Here is a 25,731-nt window from a genome sequence, read left to right as displayed (position 1 = left end):
CTCAACCCTAACCCTAACCCTAACCCTAACCCTAACCCTAACCCTATCCCTAACCCTAACCCTATCCCTAACCCTATCCCTATCCCGAACCCTAACCCTAACCCTATCACAGGTCTAACCTCAACCAAAACCCTAACCCTAACCCTAACCCTATCGCCTAACCCTATCGCCGAACCTAAACACTGACGCTATCACAGGTCTAACCTCAACCAAAACCCTAACCCTAACCCTAACCCTATCCCTAACCCTATCCCTAACCCTATCCCTAACGCCGAACCTAAACACTGACGCTATCACAGGTCCAACCTCAACCAAAACCCTAACCCTAACCCTCACCCTAACCCTAACCAAAACCCTAACCCTAACCCTCACCCTAACCCTAACCAAAACCCTAACCCTAACCCTAACCCTATCGCCACCCTAACCCTAACCCTATCCCTATCGCCGAACCGAAACACTGACGCTATCACAGGTCTAACGTCAACCAAAACACTAACCCTAACCCTAACCCTAACCCTAACCCTAACCCTATCGCCACCCTAACCCTAACCCTATCGCCTAACCTAAACACTGACGCTATCACAGGTCTAACCTCAACCCTAAACCTAACCCTAACCCTAACCCTAACCCTATCGCAGGTGAGACAAACCCAAACCTGCACAGCCCTAATCCTAGGCCGAACCTGAACCCTGACTCTATCACAGGTCTAACCTCAACCCTAACCCTAACCCCTGACGCTACCACAGGTCTAACCTCAACCAAAACCCTAACTCTAACCCTAACCCTATCAAACAAAACCCTAACCCTAACCCTAACCCTATCAACCAAAACCCTAACCCTAACTCTAACCCTAACCCTATCAACCATAACCAAAACCCTAACCCTAACCCTAACCAAAACCCTAACCCTAACCCTATCACCCGAACTTTAACCCGAACTTTAACGTTAACCACACAGGCCTAACCCTAACCCCAATGCACACAGACTTAACCCTTACTCAAACCTTACCCCTAACTCTAACCCTAAGCCTAACACTAACCCTAAATCTAACCCACAGAAACCTAAACTTAACCCCAACCTACACAGCCCTCACCCTAACCCTAATTCTAACCATATCCTCACTCTAACCCTAAGCCCCACAGCTCTAACCTTAACTCCAACACACACTACCCTAACCCAGACCCCAACCCACAGTCCTAACCCTAACCCTAACCCTTACCCAATACTCAACCCACACAAGCCTAACCCTAATCTTAACCCACACAACCCTAACCCTAACCCTAATCTTAACACTAACCCCAATTTACACAGCCCAAACCATATCCCCAAACCTAACCTCCACCCACACAACCCTAACCTTAACCCCAATCCACACAGACCTAACACTAACCTCGACCCACACAGCCCTAACCCTAAACCTAAACCTCACAATGCTTAACCCTAACCTCAACACACACAGCCCTAACCCTAACCCTAACCTTAACCCTAGCCCTAACCTTAACGCCCTAACCCTAAGCCTAACCCTCACAATGCTAACCCTAACCTCAATACACACAGCCCTAACCCTAACCCTAACCCTAACCCTAACCCTAACCTCAATACACACAGCCCTAACCCTAACCCTAACTTTAACCCACAGAGCCCTAAACCTAAACCTAACCCTAAAACTAACCCTAACCCCAACCCATAGAGCTCTAACCCTAACCCTAACCCTAACCTAACTCTAAACCTAACCCTAAACCTATTGCCAACCAACATAGCCGTAACCCTAACTCTATCATAATACACACAGCCCTAACCCTATCCCCAACTCTAACCCTAACCCTAACCCCAACCCTAACCCCAACCCTAACCCCAACCCTAACCCCAACCCTAACCCCAACCCTTACCCTTACCCTTACCCTAACCCTTACCCTAACCCTAACCCTATCGCAGCCCAAATCCTAGCCAAAAACTGAACCCTAACCCTAACCTTAACCCTAACCCTAATGCCAACCCACACAGACCTAACCCTAACCTCAACACACACCGACATAACCCTAAACCTAACCCTAACACTAACCCCAACCTACACAAACCTTGCCCGAACATTAACCCTAATCCTAATGTTAACCACACAGGCCTAACCCTAACACCAACGCACACAGACTTAACCCTAACCCAAACCTTACCCCTAACTCTAACCCTAACCCTAAACCTAACTCACAGAAATCTAAACTTAACCCCAACCCACACAGCCCTCATCCTAACCCTAACCCTAACCCTATCGCACTAACCCTAACCCTATCCCTATCGCACTAACCCTAACCTGAACCCTAAACCCAACCAAAGCATCCCCAACCCTACCATTACCTTACCACTAACCCTAACCCTAATGCCAACGCACACAGCTGTAACCCTAACCCTAACCCTAACACAGCCCTAACCCCAACCCATACAGCCCTAACCTTAACCCTAACTCTAACCACACAGCTCTAACTCTAATCCTAAACCTAACTCAACCCACACTGCCCAAACCCTAAACCTAACCCTACCCTAACCCTAACCCTAACTCTAACCCTAACCCTATCGCACTAACCCTAATCCTAAACCTAACCCATCCCACACTGCCCGAACCCTAACCCTAACTCTAACCCTACCCTAACCCTAACCAGAACCCACACAGTTCTAACGTAAACGTGAGCCCTAACCCTAACACTAGCCCTAAAACTAACCCAACCCTAATACTAACACTAACCTTAACCATAAACCTAACCCTAACCCTATTGCAGTCCTAAACCTAACTCTAACCCTTAACCTTAACCCTAACCACACAGCCCTAATCCTGGCCTTAACCCTAACCCGAACCACAACCTACACAGCCCTAACCCTAACCCTAACCCTAATCCTATCGCCCAAACACTGACCTTAACCCAACCCTAACCACACTACCCTCACTCTAACCACAACCCACACAGCCCTCACCCTAACCCTAACCCTAACCCTAACCCAAACCACAACCCACACAGCCCTAACTCTCACCCCAACACTCACCCATCCAACCCACACAGCCCTAATTCTCACCCCAACACTCACCCATCCAACCCACACAGACCTAACCACAGTCCTAACCCTATCCCGTACAGTGTTAACTCTAACCCCAACCCACACACATCCTACCCTGCACCTAACCCTAACCCTAACCTAACCCTAACCTCAACCCACGCAGCCCGAAACCTGATGGCAACCAACAAAGCCCTAACTTTAACCCTAATGCTAATGCTAACCCTAAACCTAATCCCAACACTCACCCATCCCAACCCACACAGACCTAGCCCTAACCCTAACCCTAAGCCACCCAGCTCTAAACTTAACCACAACCCACGCAGCCCTAATCTTAACCCAACCCACACAGCCCTAACCCTAACCCTAATCCTAAACTTAACCACAACCCACACAGCCCTAACCCTAGTCCTAACCTTAACTCGAACCCAAACGCTAATGCTAATCCTAACCGTAACCCTATCCCTATCCCTAACCCTAATCCTAACCCTAACCACCCAGCCCTATACTTAACCACAACCCACACAGCCCTAACCCTAGTCCTAACCTTAACTCGAACCCAAACGCTAACGCTAATCCTAACCGTAACCCTATCCCTATCCCTAACCCTAATCCTAACCCTAAGCACCCAGCCCTATACTTAACCACAACCCACGCAGCCATAACCCTAATCCAACCCACACAGCCCTAACCCTAAACTAAACCCACACAGCCCTAACCCTAACCCAACGCACACAGCCCTAACCCTAACTCTAACCCTAACCCAAACCCACACAGCCTAACCCTAACCCCCACCCACACAGTCCGAACCCTAAACCTAACCCTAACCTTAAACCTAACCTAAACCCACACAGCCCTAACTCTGGCTTTAACCCTATCACAGTTATCTCTTTATTTTAACCCTGTTACATCTAACTCCGATCCTCACACCCCTCCCCCTCCCCCTCCCCCTCCCCTGTTCCTGGGAGATCGTCGCTGGTGTCCATTGGCCTGGTCTGTCCTGAGCTGCCTTCTGGGGTTCAGGGTTTGAAAATGGAATGAAGCCTTCCTCCTGTCCCCAGCTTGTCACACACCCCTCCTGCTGCTGGCCTCCCCGGGAGCTGGAAAAGCAGCGTGCAGTATTTCAATCCACACTGTCACTCAAATCTGGGAGCGAGGCAGCCCGACAGACGTGTTAGAATGACTAACCTCTGTCAAGAGAGAGAGTCAGGTTTCCACATTGAGCCAATTGTACAGGGTTAGACACAGCTTCACACTGCACTATCAGTGCAGCAGGCCACTCTGCCAGCTTAGCCAACTGGCCATTCCTCTACACAGGAAACCGAGTCATCCCTACTCACCCAGCCATTCTCCCTTTATTCAGGCAGTGCTGCCCAGACTCTAACCACTCAATACTTTCCAAACAGCTTTTCCTCAAGACACCACTGATTCTGTTTTCTGTGTTGCTAGTTCTGTCTGGGTCTCGAACCTTTCACCAATGAGAATACCTGCTCTCTCTCTCTCTCTCTCTCTCTCCACTCGGTCCAGATCCTCATGGTTTTGAACACCTCAGTCAAATCTCCTCTCACACTTTGCAATAAGAGCAGTCTCAGCTTTTCCGTGTTCGTGAAATCCCTCACCTCTGTAATCGCTCTCGTGGTTTTTTCTAACCCCTGTCTGCAGCTTTCACATCCATACTAACCTACAGTGTCTGGTTTTGATATCCTGGTTGAGGAGAAACAAGGTTTTATAAACATTAATCATTTCCTTCTTGCGTTTGTGCTCTCTGCCTCTCTTTCGAAAGCCTGGGAACACAAGTGCCTTATTTAACCATTTTCTCAATCTGCCCTGTCACCTTCAACAAATGGCATGCAGAAACTTTGAACACCTTGTATTCAGAAATATTTCAGGGCCAGACCTGAAAGGGGATTTGGCCAAGTCTCCTTTATCACCATAACATTTAATCGCTCAAAAATGGGCCGGTTTATACCTGCAGCTCATCAGCCTTATTTATCATGCTTTGGAATTAGTGGGTTTTGAGAAGATTTGTAGCTCAGGTTGAGGTTCTGGATGTAGGTTTACTCATTCCTCCCTCCCCTTCCTCGATCTTTCTATTTCTATCTCAGGCGACCGAATCAACACGGACATCTACTACAAACCGACCGACTCCCACAGCTACCTGGACTACACCTCCTCCCATCCTGCCCCCTGTAAAAACGCCATCCCATTCTCCCAATTCCTTCGTCTCCGCCGCATCTGCTCCCAGGAGGACCAGTTCAAAATACGTACAACACAGATGGCCTCCTTCTTCAAGGACCGCAATTTCCCCCTCGACGTGATCGACGATGCCCTCCACCACATCTCCTCCACTTCCCGCTCCTCCGCCCTTGAGCCCCGCCCCTCCAACCGCCACCAGGACAGAACCCCACTGGTCCTCACCTACCACCCCACCAATCTCCATGTACAGCGCATCATCCGCCGTCATTTCCGCCACCTCCAAACAGACCCCAGCACCAAGGATATATTTCCCACCCCTCCCCTATCAGCTTTCCGTAGAGACCACTCCCTCCGCGACTCCCTCGTCAGATCCACCAACCCCCCACCAACCCAACCTCCACTCCCGGCACCTTCCCCTGCAACCGCAGGAGGTGCAAGACTTGCGCCCACACCTACCCCCTTACCTCCCTCCAAGGCCCCAAAGGAAACTTCCATATCCGCCACAGATTCACCTGTACCTCCACACATATCATCTATTGTATCCTCTGCACCCGATGTGGCCTCCTCTATATTGGGGAGACAGGCCGGCTACTTGCGGAGCGTTTCAGAGAACACCTCTGGGACACCCGGACCAACCAACCCAACCACCCTGTAGCTCAACATTTCAATTCCCCCTCCCACTCCACCAAGGATATGCAGGTCTTTGGACTCCTCCATCGTCAGACCACAACAAAACGACGGTTGGAGGAAGAGCACCTCATCTTCCGCCTAGGAACCCTCCAACCACAAGGGATGAACTCGGATTTCACCAGTTTCCTCATTTCCCCTCCCCCCACCCTGTCTCAGTCAAATCCCTCGAATTCAGCACCGCCTTCCTAACCTGCAATCTTCTTCCTGACCTCTCCGCCCTCACCCCAGTCTGACCTATCACCCTCACCTTGACCTCTTTCCACCTATCACATTTCTGACACCCCTCCCCAAAGTCCCTCCTCCCTACCTTTTATCTTAGCCTGCTTGGCACACTCTCCTCATTCCTGAAGAAGGGCTTATGCCCGAAATGTCGATTCTCCTGTTCCCTGGATGCTGCCTGACCTGCTGCGCTTTTCCAGCAACACATTTTCAGCTTCACTCATAAGGAGCCAGCATCTGCAGACCTCACTTTCTCCTCACTGACATCACCAACCCAAAGAAACCCAAACATATAAACAGAAAGCAGGAATCAGCAGTGCTTCGCCCGGAGGCCCACTGAAGATGTTACCTAGTATGGTGACGAAACGTCTAGAAAAGAACCTTCCAGCTCAGCGAGCAAACCTACATCCGTGCTTTGGGATGTTCACATATGTGTTAACATGAAACCTTATTTAGATTTATTCCAATTGCTTTTCGGCCTGATCTAACTTAAAGTCTTCTGACTTCCACTTTACTCTTATTTCCTTCACCCAAACCTCTGTGCGTCATGTTTCTCCTTCCTCATGCTCCACCCTTCCTCCAATCACCTTCCTCCAATCACCTTGTCCCTCCTATCACCTTGTCCCTCCTATCACCTTGTCCCTCCTATCACCTTGTTCCTCCTATCACCTTGTCACCTTCCTCCTATCACCTTGTCCCTCCCATCACCTTGTCCCTCCTATCACCTTGTCCCTCCTATCACCTTGTCCCTCCTATCACCTTGTCCCTCCAATCACCTTGTCACCTTCCTCCTATCACCTTGTCCCTCCAATCACCTTGTCCCTCCAATCACCTTGTCCCTCCTATCACCTTGTCCCTCCTATCACCTTGTCCCTCCTATCACTTTGTCCCTCCTATCACCTTGTCCCTCCAATCACCTTGCCCCTCCTATCACCTTGTCCCTCCTATCACCTTGTCACCTTCCTCCTATCACCTTGTCCCTCCTATCACCTTGTCCCTCCAATCACCTTGTCCCTCCTATCACCTTGTCCCTCCTATCACCTATCACCTTGTCCCTCCTATCACCTTGTCCCTCCAATCACCTTGTCCCTCCAATCACCTTGTCCCTCCTATCACCTTGTCACCTTCCTCCTATCACCTTGTCCCTCCTATCACCTTGTCCCTCCTATCACGTTGCCAAGTTGGGTCCAATCCTCTCCAGTTGCATCAGCAGTTTTGTGTCCAAAAACTATTTCCACCGAAAGAGCATGCCCCTTGATATTCAAAAGTATTACCATCACTGAAACCCCCCACTACCAACATCCTGGGGTTACCAATAACCAGAAACCGCAGTGGACATATTAGCCCAGTTCATCAGCACGCTCACCCATGAGGGCATCAGTTGGCATTGAGATGCAGCCCCTAGAGCTGTCCAGAACCAGCCCAATGTTTCATCAATCAAACCTCCATCCCAGTGGCTCTCTCTGGGTGTCCGAGTGCAGACAGATCTGCTCAATCCTCCTATTTCTAGACCTACTGTAGTAGCAAGGCTGACTTGCTGCCCCTGAGGTCCAGCTTAGCCGTTTCTTTCCCACCTCACTGTTCCTCCACTACAAGCACTGATCTCTCTTACTCCCTCTGTATTGGTACTGACATGGATCGTGACCACTGTTCACCCTCCCCCTACTGTCACCACTTCGAGTGTTTGGTAAACGGCCAGTGACCTCCTTGACCCTGGTACCTGGTAGGCCGTTCATGGCTGGGTGACCCATTCCCAGCATTTCCCATCAGGAAAATCTAGTAAAACCGGTGGATGACATGTATTGGCCTGACTTGTCTTGTGTAACTTTGAAACATAGCTCCATGGATACTTTCTAAATGACCTGTTCAGGTATGACACACATGGCCTCCTAGCCAAGAGGTTGGGACATTACCACTATTGTTGTTTTTTTTAAAACTAGTTTTTCCTTTTGTGGTATCCTCCCTCTTCTAGTGGCATTACGCATCTCAAGAAAGAGTTTTGACAGGAAGTGGAAATGAGCTAATGGCCAGTCATGTGAGCCCTGACCCCTTCAGTGATTGGCTCCTTTCACTGTTGCCCATGCCTCTGATTGCTCTCCTCTTCTCTCTGCACAGATTCCGCAGTTTAACCAAGCAGTTCTTCAGAAAGGCCGATGGGGTGATCGTGATGTATGACATTACATCGTCCAACTCATTCACCGAGGTACGCTACTGGCTGGCATCTGTCAAGGTAAGAGACATTTAAATTCGAGTGCTTTCAGCTGCATGAGAACTCTCAGCGTTCAGGGATCAGTCTGGCTAGGACCTTCCTGTAGCCACACTGAAACATGTTTACCAACATGGATCTGATTTTTTTCTGATCAATGATCTTAGGTCTCCAAGGCCCATGTGGGGTCATGCACAGGTAGTGCTGGCCTGTCCTTCTCACTTGGCTCACTAGTGTCACTCTTAACCCTGTGTCTGTTAGACACAGCCTTATGCCGTGGAGAATGGCGCTGTTAATAGCGATGACACTGAACAGAAAGGGGCTGAAGAGAAGAGTTTTAGTTTTCCCAGCTTTGAGTGGAAAACACTCTTGTAGCCACATTACTAGTATGTCGAGCCCAGTCCAGTTTCTGGTGGAAACTTTGAGTGGAAAACACGTGGGCGGCACGGTGGCACAGTGGTTAGCACTGCTGCCTCACAGCGCCAGAGACCCGGGTTCAATTCCCGCCTCAGGCGACTGACTGTGTGGAGTTTGCACGTTCTCCCCGTGTCTGCTTGGGTTTCCTCCGGGTGCTCCGGTTTCCTCCCACAATCCAAAGATGTGCAGGTCAGGTGAATTGGCCATGCTAAATTGCCCGTAGTGTTAGGTAAAGGGTAAATGTAGGGGTATGGGTGGGTTGCGCTTCGGCGGGTCGGTGTGGACTTGTTGGGCCGAAGGGCCTGTTTCCACACTGTAAGTCATCTAATCTAATCTAATTATAGATCGCTGCAGACTGCATGTCTGATAGCACCATCCATCACTCCTTAGATAATGAAACAGTCTGTGAACAATAACCATTTCCAGGTAAAGAGAATCTAACCACTACCCTTGATATTCAAAGGCACTACCATCACTGAGTCCCTCCACTATCAACATCCTGGGGTTACCAATAACCAGAAACTGGACTGGGCTCGACATACTAGTAATGTGGCTACAAGAGCAGGTCAGAGTGTAGGAGTATTGTGGTGAGTAACTCACCTCCTGACTCCCCACCACCTCCAAGGCACAAGTCAGGAATACTCCCCACTTGCCCCTGGATGGGGGCAGCTCCAACAACAACTCAAGAAGCTTGACACCACCCAGGACAAAGCAGCCCCTGCTTGATTGGCCCCACATCCACAAACATCCCCTCCCAGAATGCATTGCAGAAATTCACCAAAGATCGTTAGACAGCACCTTCCACGCCCACTTCCCTCCAGTAGGTACAAGGGAACACCAGTCCCTGCAAGTTCCCCTCCAAGCCACTCACAATCCTGACTGGGAAATATACTGCCGTCCCCCGCACTGTCGCTGGGTTAAAATCCTGGAACTCCCTCCCTAAGGGCACCGTGGTTGTACCTGCACCCCATTGGCTGCTGTTGTTCAAGACGTCAGTTCACCATCACCATCTCAAGGGTCAACTAATGGTGGGCAATAAATGCTGGGCCAGCCAGTGACGCTCAAACCTGTGAGGGAATTAAAACTGAAAGCACAGCCAGCAGGAGGGTTGTGCTGGACAGTGTAGTTGCATGCTCCTGTTATGTTCAGGTAAAGCAGATCATTTCACCAACATCTACTTGACAATAGTCTCTTGGGGTGACTTCATCCCTCATGTTGCTCCAGAGCTATGCAGGGGAGTGATTTAGTTGGGTGTCTGTGTGTATCGAAGCTGACCCTCCTGTGCAATGCCAATAATGCTGCATTTTGAAATCGGTAGCCACCAGGGAGCTTGCTGTTCCTTCGGGTGATTGGAGAACACCCCCTGGCTCCGCTGGAAGTAGAACAGGGCACATCCACCTCGGACCTTTTATCCTTCGAGCTGTAGTTACCATCAGGTCAATTGTAATTGGATCTTCAAATCACTTCTTTGGATGTGGATGTGTGAAAACTGGGATTAAAACACACTTTTTAAATGCAAGCACTGTATACAGTGACAGTGATAGTCCCAAACAATACTCAGTATAACAAGGCAAATCTCCCTCTTGCTCTTTACCTTTCCACTCTCTCCTTCTTCCTCTCCATCCATCGCTCTCTCTCTCTCTCTCTCTCTCACTCACTGTTTATTTCTTCTCTCCTCTGCCTTTCTGTCTTTCTCCTTTTCCTCCATCTTTCTATCCCTTTCACTCTGTTTCTCTCTCTCTCTGTCCCATCCATCCTCCATGACTCCCTGCTTTCCACATTGTCTCTCTTCTTTCTATCTGCCTGCATCTCTCTGTTTCCCTTCCCTTCCATTTCTCACTCAATTTTTCTTCCTCTGTCTCCTCTTTATTTCTCCCTCTCTTTTCTCTCTCCCTCCATCTTTCTCCTGCCATTTCCCTCTCAATCCACCTCTCTCTTCCCCCTTGCATCTCTTTCTTTATCACCCTCTATTTCTCTTCCCCATCTCTGTTTCTCTCACTCCATCCCTCCCTCTCTTTCCCCATCCCTGCGTGTTGTTCTCCCAACTCTCTTTTCCCAGGAAACAGTGGATGATAACGTTGCTGTCCTTCTTCTGGGGAACAAGATAGATGATGTCGCTCACCGTCAGGTGCCCACTCCTGAGGGGCAGCGTCTTGCTCAGGTTGGTGCCTGTTGCTGACACTTGGTGCTCCATTGCAGCCAATACTGAGGAACGCGTCCTCCCCCAGTGTGGGCCCATTGCCGCTGTGAGCTCAGTCTGACAGACCTGCTCCAGATGTGAGCTCAGTCTGACAGACCTGCTCCAGATGTGAGCTCAGTCTGACAGACCTGCTCCAGATGTGAGCTCAGTCTGACAGACCTGCTCCAGATGTGAGCTCAGTCTGATAGACCTCCTCCAGATGTGAGCTCAGTCTGACAGACCTGCTCCAGATGTGAGCTCAGTCTGACAGACCTGCTCCAGATGTGAGCTCAGTCTGATAGACCTCCTCCAGATGTGAGCTCAGTCTGACAGACTCTATCTACACGGGTTCATTAGCACCGGCATCTCACCCACCATCCACATGCCCGGTTGGCAGCTGATGTCACTCGATGGGAACTGGTTGGAGCTTGCTCAGGGCCTGCTGAAGTCAGCCTTCTCTCAACTCCCTGAAGGGGGGAGATCTCGTTCACTTCACTCGGAATGTTTGTGGCACAGGGAGCATCCATCCAGCCAACCAATGACAGAGCCGAATTTGTCTCTCGTCACACTGACCCAGTGAGCTCAGTGACCCCCCACCCTTATAGCATCATGGATGGCAGAGCAGCTTCAGTAACAGTGCACACACTGATGGTGTGTTTCCTAATGGCTGTTTCTAAGAGGTCTGGCATGATGACTCATAGTGCTAAAGACTCAGCTTCGATTCCAGCCTCAGGCGACTCTCTGTGTGGAGTTTGCACATTCTCCCCGTGTCTGTGTGGGTTTCCTGTGGGTGCTCCGGTTTCCTCCCACAGTCCAAACATGTCAGGGTGGATTGGCCATGGGAAATTGCCCACAGTGTCCAGGGATGTGCAGGTTAGGGTGGATTGCCCTTGCTAAATGCAGGGTTACAGGAATAGGGGGCGGGGAAGGTGGGTCTAGATGGGATACTCTTCAGAGGGTCAGTGTGGACTTGATGGACTGAATGGCCTGCTTCCACACAGTAGTTCCATACACAGTGACTGTGAGCGATGACCTGTTCTCATTTCCTCCTCATCTCCGTCCCTCTCTCTAGGAATACGACATCGTGTTCTATGAGTGTAGTGCCTATACAGGTCATAACATTAGCACAGCCATGCTGCACCTCACAAAGTAAGTACAGCATTCCCACGCGGCAGGCCCTCTGTACTTTTCATCTGATGTCTCTCTGTGCTGCTCTGTTCTACTTGTCCATGCTGCCCAACTCTGTCTGTGTGTACACCGTCACTCTGACTGTCCGTGTGTACCCCCTTCGCATTGTCTGTCTGTGTGTACCCCCTCGCTCTATCTCTCTGTGTGTACCCCCTCGCTCTGTCTTTGTGTACACCGTCACTCTGACTGTCAGCCTGTGTGTACCCCTTCACTCTGTCTGTCTGTGTGTATCCCCTCGCTCTGTCTCTCTGTGTGTACCCCTTCACTCTGTCTGTCTGTGTGTATCCCCTCGCTCTGTCTCTCTGTGTGTACCCCTTCACTCTGTCTGTCTGTGTGTATCCCCTCGCTGTGTCTCTCTGTGTGTACCCCTTCACTCTGTCTGTCTGTGTGTATCCCCTCGCTCTGTCTCTCTGTGTGTACCCCTTCACTCTGTCTGTCTGTGTGTATCCCCTCGCTCTGTCTCTCTGTGTGTACCCCTCGCTCTGTCTGTCTGTGTGTATCCCCTCGCTCTGTCTCTCTGTGTGTACCCCCTCGCTCTGTCTGTCTGTGTGTACCCCCTCGCTCTGTCTCTCTGTGTGTACCCCTCGCTCTGTCTGTCTGTGTGTATCCCCTCGCTCTGTCTCTCTGTGTGTACCCCTTCACTCTGTCTGTCTGTGTGTATCCCCTCGCTCTGTCTCTCTGTGTGTACCCCTCGCTCTGTCTGTCCGTGTGTACATCCTCGCTCTGTCTGTCCGTGTGTACCCCCTCGCTCTGTCTCTCTGTGTGTACCCCCTCGCTCTGTCTCTCTGTGTGTACCCCTCGCTCTGTCTCTCTGTGTGTACCCCTTCACTCTGTCTGTCTGTGTGTACCCCCTCGCTCTGTCTCTCTGTGTGTACCCCCTCGCTCTGTCTGTCCGTGTGTACCCCCTCACTCTGTCTCTCTGTGTGTACCCCCTCGCTCTGTCTGTCTGTGTGTACCCCCTCGCTCTGTCTGTCTGTGTGTACCCCCTCGCTCTGTCTCTCTGTGTGTACCCCCTCGCTCTGTCTGTCCGTGTGTACCCCCTCACTCTGTCTCTCTGTGTGTACCCTTCGCGTCTGTCTGTGTGTACCCCCTTGCTCTGTCTCTCTGTGTGTACCCCCTCGCTCTGTCTGTGTGTATCCCCTTGCTCTGTCTCTCTGTGTGTACCCCCTCGCTCTGTCTCTCTGTGTGTACCCCCTCGCTCTGTCTGTCTGTGTGTACCCCCTCACTCTGTCTCTCTGTGTGTACCCCCTCGCTCTGTCTGTCTGTGTGTCTGTGTGTACCCCCTCGCTCTGTCTGTCTGTGTGTACCCCCTCGCTCTGTCAGTCTGTGTGTACCCCTCGCGTCTGTCTGTCTGTGTGTACCCCCTCGCTCTGTCTGTCTGTGTGTACACCCTCGCTCTGTCTGTCTGTGTGTACCCCCTCGCTCTGTCATCTGTGTGTACCCCCTCTCTCTGCCAGTCTGTGTGTGCCCCCTCGCATCTGTCTGTCTGTGTGTACCCCCTCGCTTGTCTGTCCGTGTGTACCCCCTTGCTCGGTCTCTCTGTGTGTACCCTTCGCGTCTGTCTGTGTGTACCCCTTCACTCTGTCTGTCTGTTTGTACCCCATCGCTCTGTCTCTCTGTGTGTACCCCTCACGTCTGTCTGTGTGTACCCCTTCACTCTGTCTGTCTGTGTGTACCCTTCGCGTCTGTCTCTCTGTGTGTACCCCGTCGCTCTGTCGCTCTGTGTGTACCCCTCGCGTCTGTCTGTCTGTGTGTACCCTTTCACTCTGTCTCTCTGTGTGTACCCCATTGCTCTGTCTGTGTGTGTGTATACCCTTCGCGTCTGTCTCTCTGTGTGTACCCCCTCGCTCTCTCTCTCTGTGTGTCCTGTCCCCGCTCTCTCTCTGTGTGTACTGTCCCCGCTCTCACTGTGTGTCCTGTCCCCACTCTCTCTCTGTGTCCTGTCCCCACTCTCTCTGTGTGTCCTGTCCCCGCTCTCTCTGTGTGTCCTGTCCCCACTCTCTCTCTGTGTCCTGTCCCCACTCTCTCTGTGTGTCCTGTCCCCACTCTCTCTCTGTGTGTCCTGTCCCCACTCTCTCTCTGTGTGTCCTGTCCCCACTCTCTCTGTGTGTCCTGTCTCCGCTCTCTCTGTGTGTCCTGTCCCCACTCTCTCTGTGTGTCCTGTCCCCACTCTCTCTGTGTGTCCTGTCTCCGCTCTCTCTGTGTGTCCTGTCCCCACTCTCTCTGTGTGTCCTGTCCCCACTCTCTCTGTGTGTCCTGTCCCCGCTCTCTCTCTGTGTGTCCTGTCCCCACTCTCTCTGTGTGTCCTGTCCCCGCTCTCTCTCTGTGTGTCCTGTCCCCACTCTCTCTGTGTGTCCTGTCCCCGCTCTCTCTCTGTGTGTCCTGTCCCCACTCTCTCTGTGTGTCCTGTCCCCGCTCTCTCTGTGTGTCCTGTCCCCACTCTCTCTGTGTGTCCTGTCCCCGCTCTCTCTCTGTGTGTCCTGTCCCCACTCTCTCTGTGTGTCCTGTCCCCACTCTCTCTCTCTCTGTGTCCTGTCCCCACTCTCTCTGTGTGTCCTGTCCCCGCTCTCTCTCTCTGTGTCCTGTCCCCACTCTCTCTGTGTGTCCTGTCCCCACTCTCTCTGTGTGTCCTGTCCCCGCTCTCTCTGTGTGTCCTGTCCCCGCTCTCTCTGTGTGTCCTGTCCCCGCTCTCTCTGTGTGTCCTGTCCCCACTCTCTCTGTGTGTCCTGTCCCCACTCTCTCTGTGTGTCCTGTCCCCACTCTCTCTCTGTGTGTCCTGTCCCCGCTCTCTCTGTGTGTCCTGTCCCCACTCTCTCTGTGTGTCCTGTCCCCACTCTCTCTCTGTGTGTCCTGTCCCCGCTCTCTCTGTGTGTCCTGTCCCCGCTCTCTCTGTGTATCCTGTCCCCACTCTCTCTGTGTGTCCTGTCCCCGCTCTCTCTGTGTGTCCTGTCCCCGCTCTCTCTGTGTGTCCTGTCCCCGCTCTCTCTCTGTGTGTCCTGTCCCCACTCTCTCTGTGTGTCCTGTCCCCACTCTCTCTGTGTGTCCTGTCCCCACTCTCTCTGTGTGTCCTGTCCCTGCTCTCTCTCTGTGTGTCCTGTCCCCGCTCTCTCTGTGTGTCCTGTCCCCACTCTCTCTGTGTGTCCTGTCCCCGCTCTCTCTGTGTGTCCTGTCCCCACTCTCTCTCTGTGTGTCCTGTCCCCGCTCTCTCTGTGTGTCCTGTCCCCGCTCTCTCTCTGTGTGTCCTGTCCCCACTCTCTCTGTGTGTCCTGTCCCCGCTCTCTCTGTGTGTCCTGTCCCCGCTCTCTCTGTGTGTCCTGTCCCCGCTCTCTCTGTGTATCCTGTCCCCACTCTCTCTCTGTGTCCTGTCCCCACTCTCTCTGTGTGTCCTGTCCCCACTCTCTCTGTGTGTCCTGTCCCCGCTCTCTCTCTGTGTGTCCTGTCCCCGCTCTCTCTGTATGTCCTGTCCCCACTCTCTCTGTGTGTCCTGTCCCCACTCTCTCTGTGTGTCCTGTCCCTGCTCTCTCTCTGTGTGTCCTGTCCCCGCTCTCTCTGTGTGTCCTGTCCCCGCTCTCTCTGTGTGTCCTGTCCCCACTCTCTCTGTGTGTCCTGTCCCCACTCTCTCTGTGTGTCCTGTCCCTGCTCTCTCTCTGTGTGTCCTGTCCCCGCTCTCTCTGTGTGTCCTGTCCCCACTCTCTCTGTGTGTCCTGTCCCCACTCTCTCTGTGTGTCCTGTCCCCACTCTCTCTGTGTGTCCTGTCCCCACTCTCTCTGTGTGTCCTGTCCCTGCTCTCTCTCTGTGTGTCCTGTCCCCGCTCTCTCTGTGTGTCCTGTCCCCACTCTCTCTGTGTGTCCTGTCCCCACTCTCTCTGTGTGTCCTGTCCCTGCTCTCTCTGTGTGTCCTGTCCCCACTCTCTCTGTGTGTCCTGTCCCTGCTCTCGCTGTGTGTCCTGTCCCTGCTCTCTCTGTGTGTCCTGTCCCTGCTCTCGCTGTGTGTCCTGTCCCTGCTCTCTCTCTGTGTGTCCTGTCCCCGCTCTCTCTCTGTGTCCTGTCCCCGCTCTCTCTGTGTGTCCTGTCCCCGCTCTCTCTCTGTGTCCTGTCCCCGCTCTCTCTGTGTGTCCTGTCCCTGCTCTCGCTGTGTGTCCTGTCCCTGCTCTCTCTCTGTGTGTCCTGTCCCCGCTCTCTCTCTGTGTCCTGTCCCCGCTCTCTCTGTGTGTCCTGTCCCCACTCTCTCTGTGTGTCCTGTCCCCGCTCTCTCTGTGTGTCCTGTCCCCACTCTCTCTGTGTGTCCTGTCCCCACTCTCTCTCTGTGTCCTGTCCCCGCTCTCTCTGTGTGTCCTGTCCCCGCTCTCTCTCTGTGTGTCCTGTCCCCACTCTCTCTCTGTGTCCTGTCCCCGCTCTCTCTGTGTGTCCTGTCCCCGCTCTCTCTCTGTGTGTCCTGTCCCCGCTCTCTCTCTGTGTGTCCTGTCCCTGCTCTCTCTGTGTGTCCTGTCCCCACTCTCTCTCTGTGTGTCCTGTCCCCACTCTCTCTGTGTGTCCTGTCCCCGCTCTCTCTCTGTGTCCTGTCCCCGCTCTCTCTGTGTGTCCTGTCCCCGCTCTTTCTCTGTGTGTCCTGTCCCCGCTCTCTCTCTGTGTGTCCTGTCCCTGCTCTCTCTGTGTGTCCTGTCCCCACTCTCTCTCTCTGTGTCCTGTCCCCACTCTCTCTGTGTGTCCTGTCCCCACTCTCTCTGTGTGTCCTGTCCCCGCTCTCTCTGTGTGTCCTGTCCCCACTCTCTCTGTGTGTCCTGTCCCCACTCTCTCTGTGTGTCCTGTCCCCACTCTCTCTGTGTGTCCTGTCCCCACTCTCTCTGTGTGTCCTGTCCCCACTCTCTCTGTGTGTCCTGTCCCCGCTCTCTCTGTGTATCCTGTCCCCACTCTCTCTCTGTGTGTCCTGTCCCCACTCTCTCTGTGTGTCCTGTCCCCACTCTCTCTGTGTGTCCTGTCCCCACTCTCTCTGTGTGTCCTGTCCCCGCTCTCTCTGTGTGTCCTGTCCCCACTCTCTCTGTGTGTCCTGTCCCCACTCTCTCTGTGTGTCCTGTCCCCGCTCTCTCTGTGTATCCTGTCCCCACTCTCTCTCTGTGTGTCCTGTCCCCACTCTCTCTGTGTGTCCTGTCCCCACTCTCTCTGTGTGTCCTGTCCCCACTCTCTCTCTGTGTCCTGTCCCCGCTCTCTCTGTGTGTCCTGTCCCCGCTCTCTCTCTGTGTGTCCTGTCCCCGCTCTCTCTGTGTGTCCTGTCCCCGCTCTCTCTCTGTGTGTCCTGTCCCCGCTCTCTCTGTGTGTCCTGTCCCCACTCTCTCTCTGTGTCCTGTCCCCGCTCTCTCTGTGTGTCCTGTCCCCACTCTCTCTCTGTGTGTCCTGTCTCCGCTCTCTCTCTGTGTGTCCTGTCCCCACTCTCTCTGTGTGTCCTGTCCCCGCTCTCTCTGTGTGTCCTGTCCCCACTCTCTCTCTGTGTGTCCTGTCCCCGCTCTCTCTGTGTGTCCTGTCCCCGCTCTCTCTGTGTGTCCTGTCCCCGCTCTCTCTCTGTGTGTCCTGTCCCCACTCTCTCTGTGTGTCCTGTCCCCACTCTCTCTCTGTGTCCTGTCCCCGCTCTCTCTGTGAGTCCTGTCCCCGCTCTCTCTCTGTGTGTCCTGTCCCCGCTCTCTCTGTGTGTCCTGTCCCCACTCTCTCTCTGTGTCCTGTCCCCGCTCTCTCTGTGTGTCCTGTCCCCACTCTCTCTCTGTGTGTCCTGTCCCCACTCTCTCTGTGTGTCCTGTCCCCGCTCTCTCTCAGTGTGTCCTGTCCCCGCTCTCTCTCTCTGTGTCCTGTCCCCGCTCTCTCTGTGTGTCCTGTCCCCACTCTCTCTGTGTGTCCTGTCCCCGCTCTCTCTGTGTGTCCTGTCCCCACTCTCTCTGTGTGTCCTGTCCCCACTCTCTCTGTGTGTCCTGTCCCCACTCTCTCTGTGTGTCCTGTCCCCGCTCTCTCTCTGTGTGTCCTGTCCCCGCTCTCTCTGTGTGTCTTGTCCCCGCTCTCTCTGTGTGTCCTGTCCCCACTCTCTCTGTGTGTCCTGTCCCCGCTCTCTCTCTGTGTGTCCTGTCCCCACTCTCTCAGTGTGTCCTGTCCCCGCTCTCTCTGTGTGTCCTGTCCCCGCTCTCTCTGTGTGTCCTGTCCCCACTCTCTCTGTGTGTCCTGTCCCCGCACTCTCTGTGTGTCCTGTCCCCACTCTCTCTGTGTGTCCTGTCCCCACTCTCTCTGTGTGTCCTGTCCCCACTCTCTCTGTGTGTCCTGTCCCCACTCTCTCTGTGTGTCCTGTCCCCGCTCTCTCTGTGTCCTGTCTCTGCTCTCTCTGTGTGTCCTGTCCCCGCTCTCTCTGTGTGTCCTGTCCCCGCTCTCTCTCTGTGTGTCCTGTCCCCGCTCTCTCTGTGTCCTGTCTCTGCTCTCTCTGTGTGTCCTGTCCCCGCTCTCTCTCAGTGTGTCCTGTCCCCGCTCTCTCTCTGTGTGTCCTGTCCCCGCTCTCTCTGTGTGTCCTGTCCCCGCTCTCTCTCAGTGTGTCCTGTCCCCGCTCTCTCTCTCTGTGTCCTGTCCCCGCTCTCTCTCTGTGTGTCCTGTCCCCGCTCTCTCTGTGTGTCCTGTCCCCGCTCTCTCTCTGTGTGTCCTGTCCCCACTCTCTCAGTGTGTCCTGTCCCCACTCTCTCTGTGTGTGTCCTGTCCCCACTCTCTCTGTGTGTCCTGTCCCCACTCTCTCTGTGTGTCCTGTCCCCGCTCTCTCTGTGTGTCCTGTCCCCGCTCTCTCTGTGTGTCCTGTCCCTGCTCTCTCTCTGTGTGTCCTGTCCCCACTCTCTCTGTGTGTCATGTCCCCACTCTCTCTGTGTGTCCTGTCCCTGCTCTCTCTCTCTCTGTGTCCTGTCCCCACTCTCTCTGTGTGTCCTGTCCCCGCTCTCTCTCTCTGTCTCCTGTCCCCACTCTCTCTGTGTGTGTCCTGTCCCCGCTCTCTCTGTGTGTCCTGTCCCCGCTCTCTCTGTGTGTCCTGTCCCCGCTCTCTCTGTGTGTCCTGTCCCCGCTCTCTCTGTGTGTCCTGTCCCCGCTCTCTCTGTGTGTCCTGTCCCCACTCTCTCTGTGTGTCCTGTCCCCACTCTCTCTGTGTGTCCTGTCCCCGCTCTCTCTCTGTGTGTCCTGTCCCCGCTCTCTCTGTGTGTCCTGTCCCCGCTCTCTCTGTGTGTCCTGTCCCCGCTCTCTCTGTGTGTCCTGTCCCCGCTCTCTCTGTGTGTCCTGTCCCCACTCTCTCTGTGTGTCCTGTCCCCGCTCTCTCTCTGTGTGTCCTGTCCCCGCTCTCTCTCTGTGTGTCCTGTCCCCGCTCTCTCTGTGTGTCCTGTCCCCACTCTCTCTGTGTGTCCTGTCCCCACTCTCTCTGTGTGTCCTGTCCCCACTCTCTCTCTGTGTCCTGTCCCCGCTCTCTCTGTGTGTCCTGTCCCCGCTCTCTCTCTGTGTCCTGTCCCCGCTCTCTCTCTGTGTGTCCTGTCCCCACTCTCTCAGTGTGTCCTGTCCCCACTCTCTCTGTGTGTCCTGTCCCCACTCTCTCAGTGTGTCCTGTCCCTGCTCTCTCTCTGTGTGTCCTGTCCCCACTCTCTCTGTGTGTCCTGTCCCCACTCTCTCTGTGTGTCCTGTCCCCACTCTCTCTCTGTGTGTCCTGTCCCCGCTCTCTCTCTGTGTGTCCTGTCCCCACTCTCTCTGTGTGTCCTGTCCCCACTCTCTCTGTGTGTCCTGTCCCCACTCTCTCTGTGTGTCCTGTCCCCACTCTCTCAGTGTGTCCTGTCCCTGCTCTCTCTCTGTGTGTCCTGTCCCCACTCTCTCTGTGTGTCCTGTCCCCACTCTCTCTGTGTGTCCTGTCCCCGCTCTCTCTGTGTGTCCTGTCCCCACTCTCTCTGTGTGTCCTGTCCCCGCTCTCTCTGTGTGTCCTGTCCCCGCTCTCTCTGTGTGTCCTGTCCCCACTCTCTCAGTGTGTCCTGTCCCTGCTCTCTCTCTGTGTGTCCTGTCCCCACTCTCTCTGTGTGTCCTGTCCCCACTCTCTCAGTGTGTCCTGTCCCTGCTCTCTCTCTGTGTGTCCTGTCCCCACTCTCTCAGTGTGTCCTGTCCCTGCTCTCTCTCTGTGTGTCCTGTCCCCACTCTCTCTGTGTGTCCTGTCCCCACTCTCTCAGTGTGTCCTGTCCCTGCTCTCTCTCTGTGTGTCCTGTCCCCACTCTCTCTGTGTGTCCTGTCCCCGCTCTCTCTGTGTATCCTGTCCCCACTCTCTCTGTGTGTCCTGTCCCCACTCTCTCTGTGTGTCCTGTCCCCGCTCTCTCTGTGTGTCCTGTCCCCGCTCTCTCTGTGTGTCCTGTCCCCGCTCTCTCTCTGTGTGTCCTGTCCCCGCTCTCTCTCTGTGTGTCCTGTCCACGCTCTCTCTGTGTGTCCTGTCCCCACTCTCTCTGTGTGTCCTGTCCCCACTCTCTCTGTGTGTCCTGTCCCCACTCTCTCTCTGTGTGTCCTGTCCCCGCTCTCTCTCTGTGTGTCCTGTCCCCACTCTCTCTCTGTGTCCTGTCCCCGCTCTCTCTCTGTGTGTCCTGTCCCCACTCTCTCTGTGTCTGTCCTGTCCACGCTCTCTCTGTGTGTCCTGTCCCCGCTCTCTCTCTGTGTGTCCTGTCCCCACTCTCTCTCTGTGTGTCCTGTCCCCGCTCTCTCTGTGTGTCCTGTCCCCGCTCTCTCTCTCTGTGTCCTGTCCCCGCTCTCTCTGTGTGTCCTGTCCCTGCTCTCTCTGTGTGTCCTGTCCCTGCTCTCTCTGTGTGTCCTGTCCCCACTCTCTCTGTGTGTCCTGTCCCCACTCTCTCTCTGTGTGTCCTGTCCCCACTCTCTCTGTGTGTCCTGTCCCCACTCTCTCTGTGTGTCCTGTCCCCACTCTCTCTCTGTGTGTCCTGTCCCTGCTCTCTCTGTGTGTCCTGTCCCTGCTCTCTCTGTGTGTCCTGTCCCCACTCTCTCTGTGTGTCCTGTCCCCACTCTCTCTCTGTGTGTCCTGTCCCCACTCTCTCTGTGTGTCCTGTCCCCACTCTCTCAGTGTGTCCTGTCCCCGCTCTCTCTGTGTGTCCTGTCCCCACTCTCTCTGTGTGTGTCCTGTCCCCGCTCTCTCTGTGTGTGTCCTGTCCCCGCTCTCTCTGTGTGTCCTGTCCCCGCTCACTCTGTGTGTCCTGTCCCCGCTCTCTCTGTGTGTCCTGTCCCCGCTCTCTCTGTGTGTCCTGTCCCCACTCTCTCTGTGTGTCCTGTCCCCACTCTCTCTGTGTGTCCTGTCCCCGCTCTCTCTCTGTGTGTCCTGTCCCCGCTCTCTCTGTGTGTCCTGTCCCCGCTCTCTCTCTGTGTCCTGTCTCCGCTCTCTCTGTGTGTCCTGTCCCCGCTCTCTCTGTGTGTGTCCTGTCCCCGCTCTCTCTGTGTATCCTGTCCCCGCTCTCTCTGTGTGTCCTGTCCCCACTCTCTCTGTGTGTCCTGTCCCCACTCTCTCTGTGTGTCCTGTCCCCGCTCTCTCTGTGTGTCCTGTCCCCGCTCTCTCTCTGTGTCCTGTCTCCGCTCTCTCTGTGTGTCCTGTCCCCGCTCTCTCTGTGTGTGTCCTGTCCCCGCTCTCTCTGTGTGTCCTGTCCCCACTCTCTCTCTGTGTCCTGTCCCCACTCTCTCTGTGTGTCCTGTCCCCGCTCTCTCTCTGTGTGTCCTGTCCCCGCTCTCTCTGTGTGTGTCCTGTCCCCGCTCTCTCTGTGTGTCCTGTCCCCACTCTCTCTGTGTGTCCTGTCCCCACTCTCTCTGTGTGTCCTGTCCCCACTCTCTCTGTATGTCCTGTCCCCACTCTCTCTGTGTGTCCTGTCCCCACTCTCTCTGTGTGTCCTGTCCCCACTCTCTCTGTGTGTCCTGTCCCCGCTCTCTCTGTGTGTGTCCTGTCCCCACTCTCTCTGTGTGTCCTGTCCCCACTCTCTCTGTGTGTCCTGTCCCCGCTCTCTCTGTGTGTGTCCTGTCCCCACTCTCTCTGTGTGTCCTGTCCCCACTCTCTCTGTGTGTCCTGTCCCCACTCTCTCTGTGTGTCCTGTCCCCGCTCTCTCTGTGTGTGTCCTGTCCCCACTCTCTCTGTGTGTCCTGTCCCCACTCTCTCTGTGTGTCCTGTCCCCACTCTCTCTGTGTGTCCTGTCTCCGCTCTCTCTGTGTGTCCTGTCCCCGCTCTCTCTGTGTGTGTCCTGTCCCCACTCTCTCTGTGTGTCCTGTCCCCACTCTCTCTGTGTGTCCTGTCCCCGCTCTCTCTGTGTGTCCTGTCCCCGCTCTCTCTCTGTGTGTCCTGTCCCCACTCTGTCTCTGTGTGTCCTGTCCCCACTCTCTCTGTGTGTCCTGTCCCCACTCTCTCTGTGTGTGTCCTGTCCCCGCTCTCTCTGTGTGTGTCCTGTCCCCGCTCTCTCTGTGTGTCCTGTCCCCGCTCTCTCTGTGTGTCCTGTCCCCGCTCTCTCTGTGTGTCCTGTCCCCGCTCTCTCTCTGTGTGTCCTGTCCCCGCTCTCTCTCTGTGTGTCCTGTCCCCACTCTCTCTGTGTGTCCTGTCCCCGCTCTCTCTGTGTGTCCTGTCCCCGCTCTCTCTGTGTGTCCTGTCCCCGCTCTCTCTGTGTGTCCTGTCCCCGCTCTCTCTGTGTGTCCTGTCCCCGCTCTCTCTCTGTGTCCTGTCTCCGCTCTCTCTGTGTGTCCTGTCCCCGCTCTCTCTGTGTGTGTCCTGTCCCCACTCTCTCTGTGTGTCCTGTCTCCGCTCTCTCTCTGTGTGTCCTGTCCCCGCTCTCTCTGTGTGTCCTGTCCCCACTCTCTCTGTGTGTCCTGTCCCCACTCTCTCTGTGTGTCCTGTCCCCGCTCTCTCTGTGTGTCCTGTCCCCACTCTCTCTGTGTGTCTTGTCCCCGCTCTCTCTGTGTGTCCTGTCCCCACTCTCTCTGTGTGTCCTGTCCCCACTCTCTCTGTGTGTCCTGTCCCCGCTCTCTCTGTGTGTCCTGTCCCCACTCTCTCTGTGTGTCCTGTCCCCACTCTCTCTGTGTGTCCTGTCCCCGCTCTCTCTGTGTGTCCTGTCCCCGCTCTCTCTCTGTGTGTCCTGTCCCCACTCTGTCTCTGTGTGTCCTGTCCCCACTCTCTCTGTGTGTCCTGTCCCTGCTCTCTCTCTGTGTGTCCTGTCCCCACTCTCTCTGTGTGTCCTGTCCCCACTCTCTCTCTGTGTGTCCTGTCCCCGCTCTCTCTGTGTGTCCTGTCCCCACTCTCTCTGTGTGTCCTGTCCCCGCTCTCTCTCTGTGTGTCCTGTCCCTGCTCTCTCTGTGTGTCCTGTCCCCGCTCTCTCTCTGTGTGTCCTGTCCCTGCTCTCTCTCTGTGTGTCCTGTCCCCGCTCTCTCTGTGTGTCCTGTCCCCGCTCTCTCTCTGTGTGTCCTGTCCCCGCTCTCTCTCTGTGTGTCCTGTCCCTGCTCTCTCTGTGTGTCCTGTCCCGACTCTGTCTCTGTGTGTCCTGTCCCCACTCTCTCTGTGTGTCCTGTCCCCGCTCTCTCTGTGTGTCCTGTCCCCGCTCTCTCTCTGTGTGTCCTGTCCCTGCTCTCTCTCTGTGTCCTGTCCCCGCTCTCTCTCTGTGTGTCCTGTCCCCGCTCTCTCTGTGTGTCCTGTCCCCGCTCTCTCTCTGTGTGTCCTGTCCCTGCTCTCTCTGTGTGTCCTGTCCCCGCTCTCTCTCTCTGTGTCCTGTCCCTGCTCTCTCTCTGTGTCCTGTCCCTGCTCTCTCTCTGTGTGTCCTGTCCCCGCTCTCTCTGTGTGTCCTGTCCCCGCTCTCTCTCTGTGTGTCCTGTCCCTGCTCTCTCTGTGTGTCCTGTCCCCGCTCTCTCTCTGTGTGTCCTGTCCCCGCTCTCTCTGTGTGTCCTGTCCCCACTCTCTCTCTCTGTGTCCTGTCCCCACTCTCTCTGTGTGTCCTGTCCCCACTCTCTCTGTGTGTCCTGTCCCCACTCTCTCTCTCTGTGTCCTGTCCCCGCTCTCTCTGTGTGTCCTGTCCCCGCTCTCTCTGTGTGTCCTGTCCCCACTCTCTCTGTGTGTCCTGTCCCCACTCTCTCTGTGAGTCCTGTCCCCGCTCTCTCTGTGTGTCCTGTCCCCGCTCTCTCTCTGTGTGTCCTGTCCCCGCTCTCTCTGTGTGTCCTGTCCCCGCTCTCTCTCAGTGTGTCCTGTCCCCGCTCTCTCTCTGTGTGTCCTGTCCCCGCTCTCTCTCTGTGTGTCCTGTCCCCGCTCTCTCTGTGTGTCCTGTCCCCGCTCTCTCTCTGTGTGTCCTGTCCCCACTCTCTCTGTGTGTCCTGTCCCCACTCTCTCTGTGTGTGTCCTGTCCCCACTCTCTCTGTGTGTCCTGTCCCCACTCTCTCTGTGTGTCCTGTCCCCGCTCTATCTGTGTGTCCTGTCCCCGCTCTCTCTGTGTGTCCTGTCCCTGCTCTCTCTCTGTGTGTCCTGTCCCCACTCTCTCTGTGTGTCCTGTCCCTGCTCTCTCTCTCTCTGTGTCCTGTCCCCACTCTCTCTGTGTGTCCTGTCCCCGCTCTCTCTCTCTGTGTCCTGTCCCCACTCTCTCTGTGTGTCCTGTCCCTGCTCTCTCTCTCTCTGTGTCCTGTCCCCGCTCTCTCTGTGTGTGTCCTGTCCCCGCTCTCTCTGTGTGTCCTGTCCCCGCTCTCTCTGTGTGTCCTGTCCCCGCTCTCTCTCTCTGTGTCCTGTCCCCACTCTCTCTGTGTGTCCTGTCCCCGCTCTCTCTGTGTGTCCTGTCCCCGCTCTCTCTGTGTGTCCTGTCCCCGCTCTCTCTGTGTGTCCTGTCCCCACTCTCTCAGTGTGTCCTGTCCCCACTCTCTCTGTGTGTCCTGTCCCCGCTCTCTCTCTGTGTGTCCTGTCCCCGCTCTCTCTCTGTGTGTCCTGTCCCCGCTCTCTCTGTGTGTCCTGTCCCCGCTCTCTCTGTGTGTCCTGTCCCCACTCTCTCTGTGTGTCCTGTCCCCACTCTCTCTCTGTGTCCTGTCCCCGCTCTCTCTGTGTGTCCTGTCCCCGCTCTCTCTCTGTGTCCTGTCCCCGCTCTCTCTCTGTGTGTCCTGTCCCCACTCTCTCAGTGTGTCCTGTCCCCACTCTCTCTGTGTGTCCTGTCCCCACTCTCTCAGTGTGTCCTGTCCCTGCTCTCTCTCTGTGTGTCCTGTCCCCACTCTCTCTGTGTGTCCTGTCCCCACTCTCTCTGTGTGTCCTGTCCCCACTCTCTCTCTCTGTGTCCTGTCCCCACTCTCTCTGTGTGTCCTGTCCCCGCTCTCTCTGTGTGTCCTGTCCCCGCTCTCTCTGTGTGTCCTGTCCCCGCTCTCTCTGTGTGTCCTGTCCCCGCTCTCTCTGTGTGTCCTGTCCCCGCTCTCTCTCTGTGTCCTGTCTCCGCTCTCTCTGTGTGTCCTGTCCCCGCTCTCTCTGTGTGTGTCCTGTCCCCACTCTCTCTGTGTGTCCTGTCTCCGCTCTCTCTCTGTGTGTCCTGTCCCCGCTCTCTCTGTGTGTCCTGTCCCCACTCTCTCTGTGTGTCCTGTCC

At 54.9% G+C, this 25,731-nt stretch overlaps 1 protein-coding gene across 1 annotated transcript in view; it reads left to right on the top strand.

The window, feature by feature from the left end:
- The window catches only part of LOC122546376 (uncharacterized), a 217,389-nt gene that overhangs the window by 182,820 nt on the left and 8,838 nt on the right, over positions 1-25,731 (top strand). The window contains exons 37-39 of the mRNA XM_087973794.1: positions 8,263-8,377; positions 10,830-10,931; positions 12,022-12,098. Coding sequence (XP_087829920.1) covers positions 8,263-8,377; positions 10,830-10,931; positions 12,022-12,098 — 294 coding nt within the window. The remainder of the gene's footprint in view (positions 1-8,262; positions 8,378-10,829; positions 10,932-12,021; positions 12,099-25,731) is intronic.

This window comes from Chiloscyllium plagiosum, unplaced genomic scaffold, assembly GCF_037043375.1.
Source record: "Chiloscyllium plagiosum isolate Xiang-an unplaced genomic scaffold, Cpla_swu_hap1 HiC_scaffold_26, whole genome shotgun sequence".
NCBI classification, from domain to species: Eukaryota; Metazoa; Chordata; class Chondrichthyes; order Orectolobiformes; family Hemiscylliidae; genus Chiloscyllium; species Chiloscyllium plagiosum.
The sequence above is the reverse complement of the archived record's forward strand: the minus strand, read 5'-3'. Positions and strand labels throughout refer to the sequence as shown.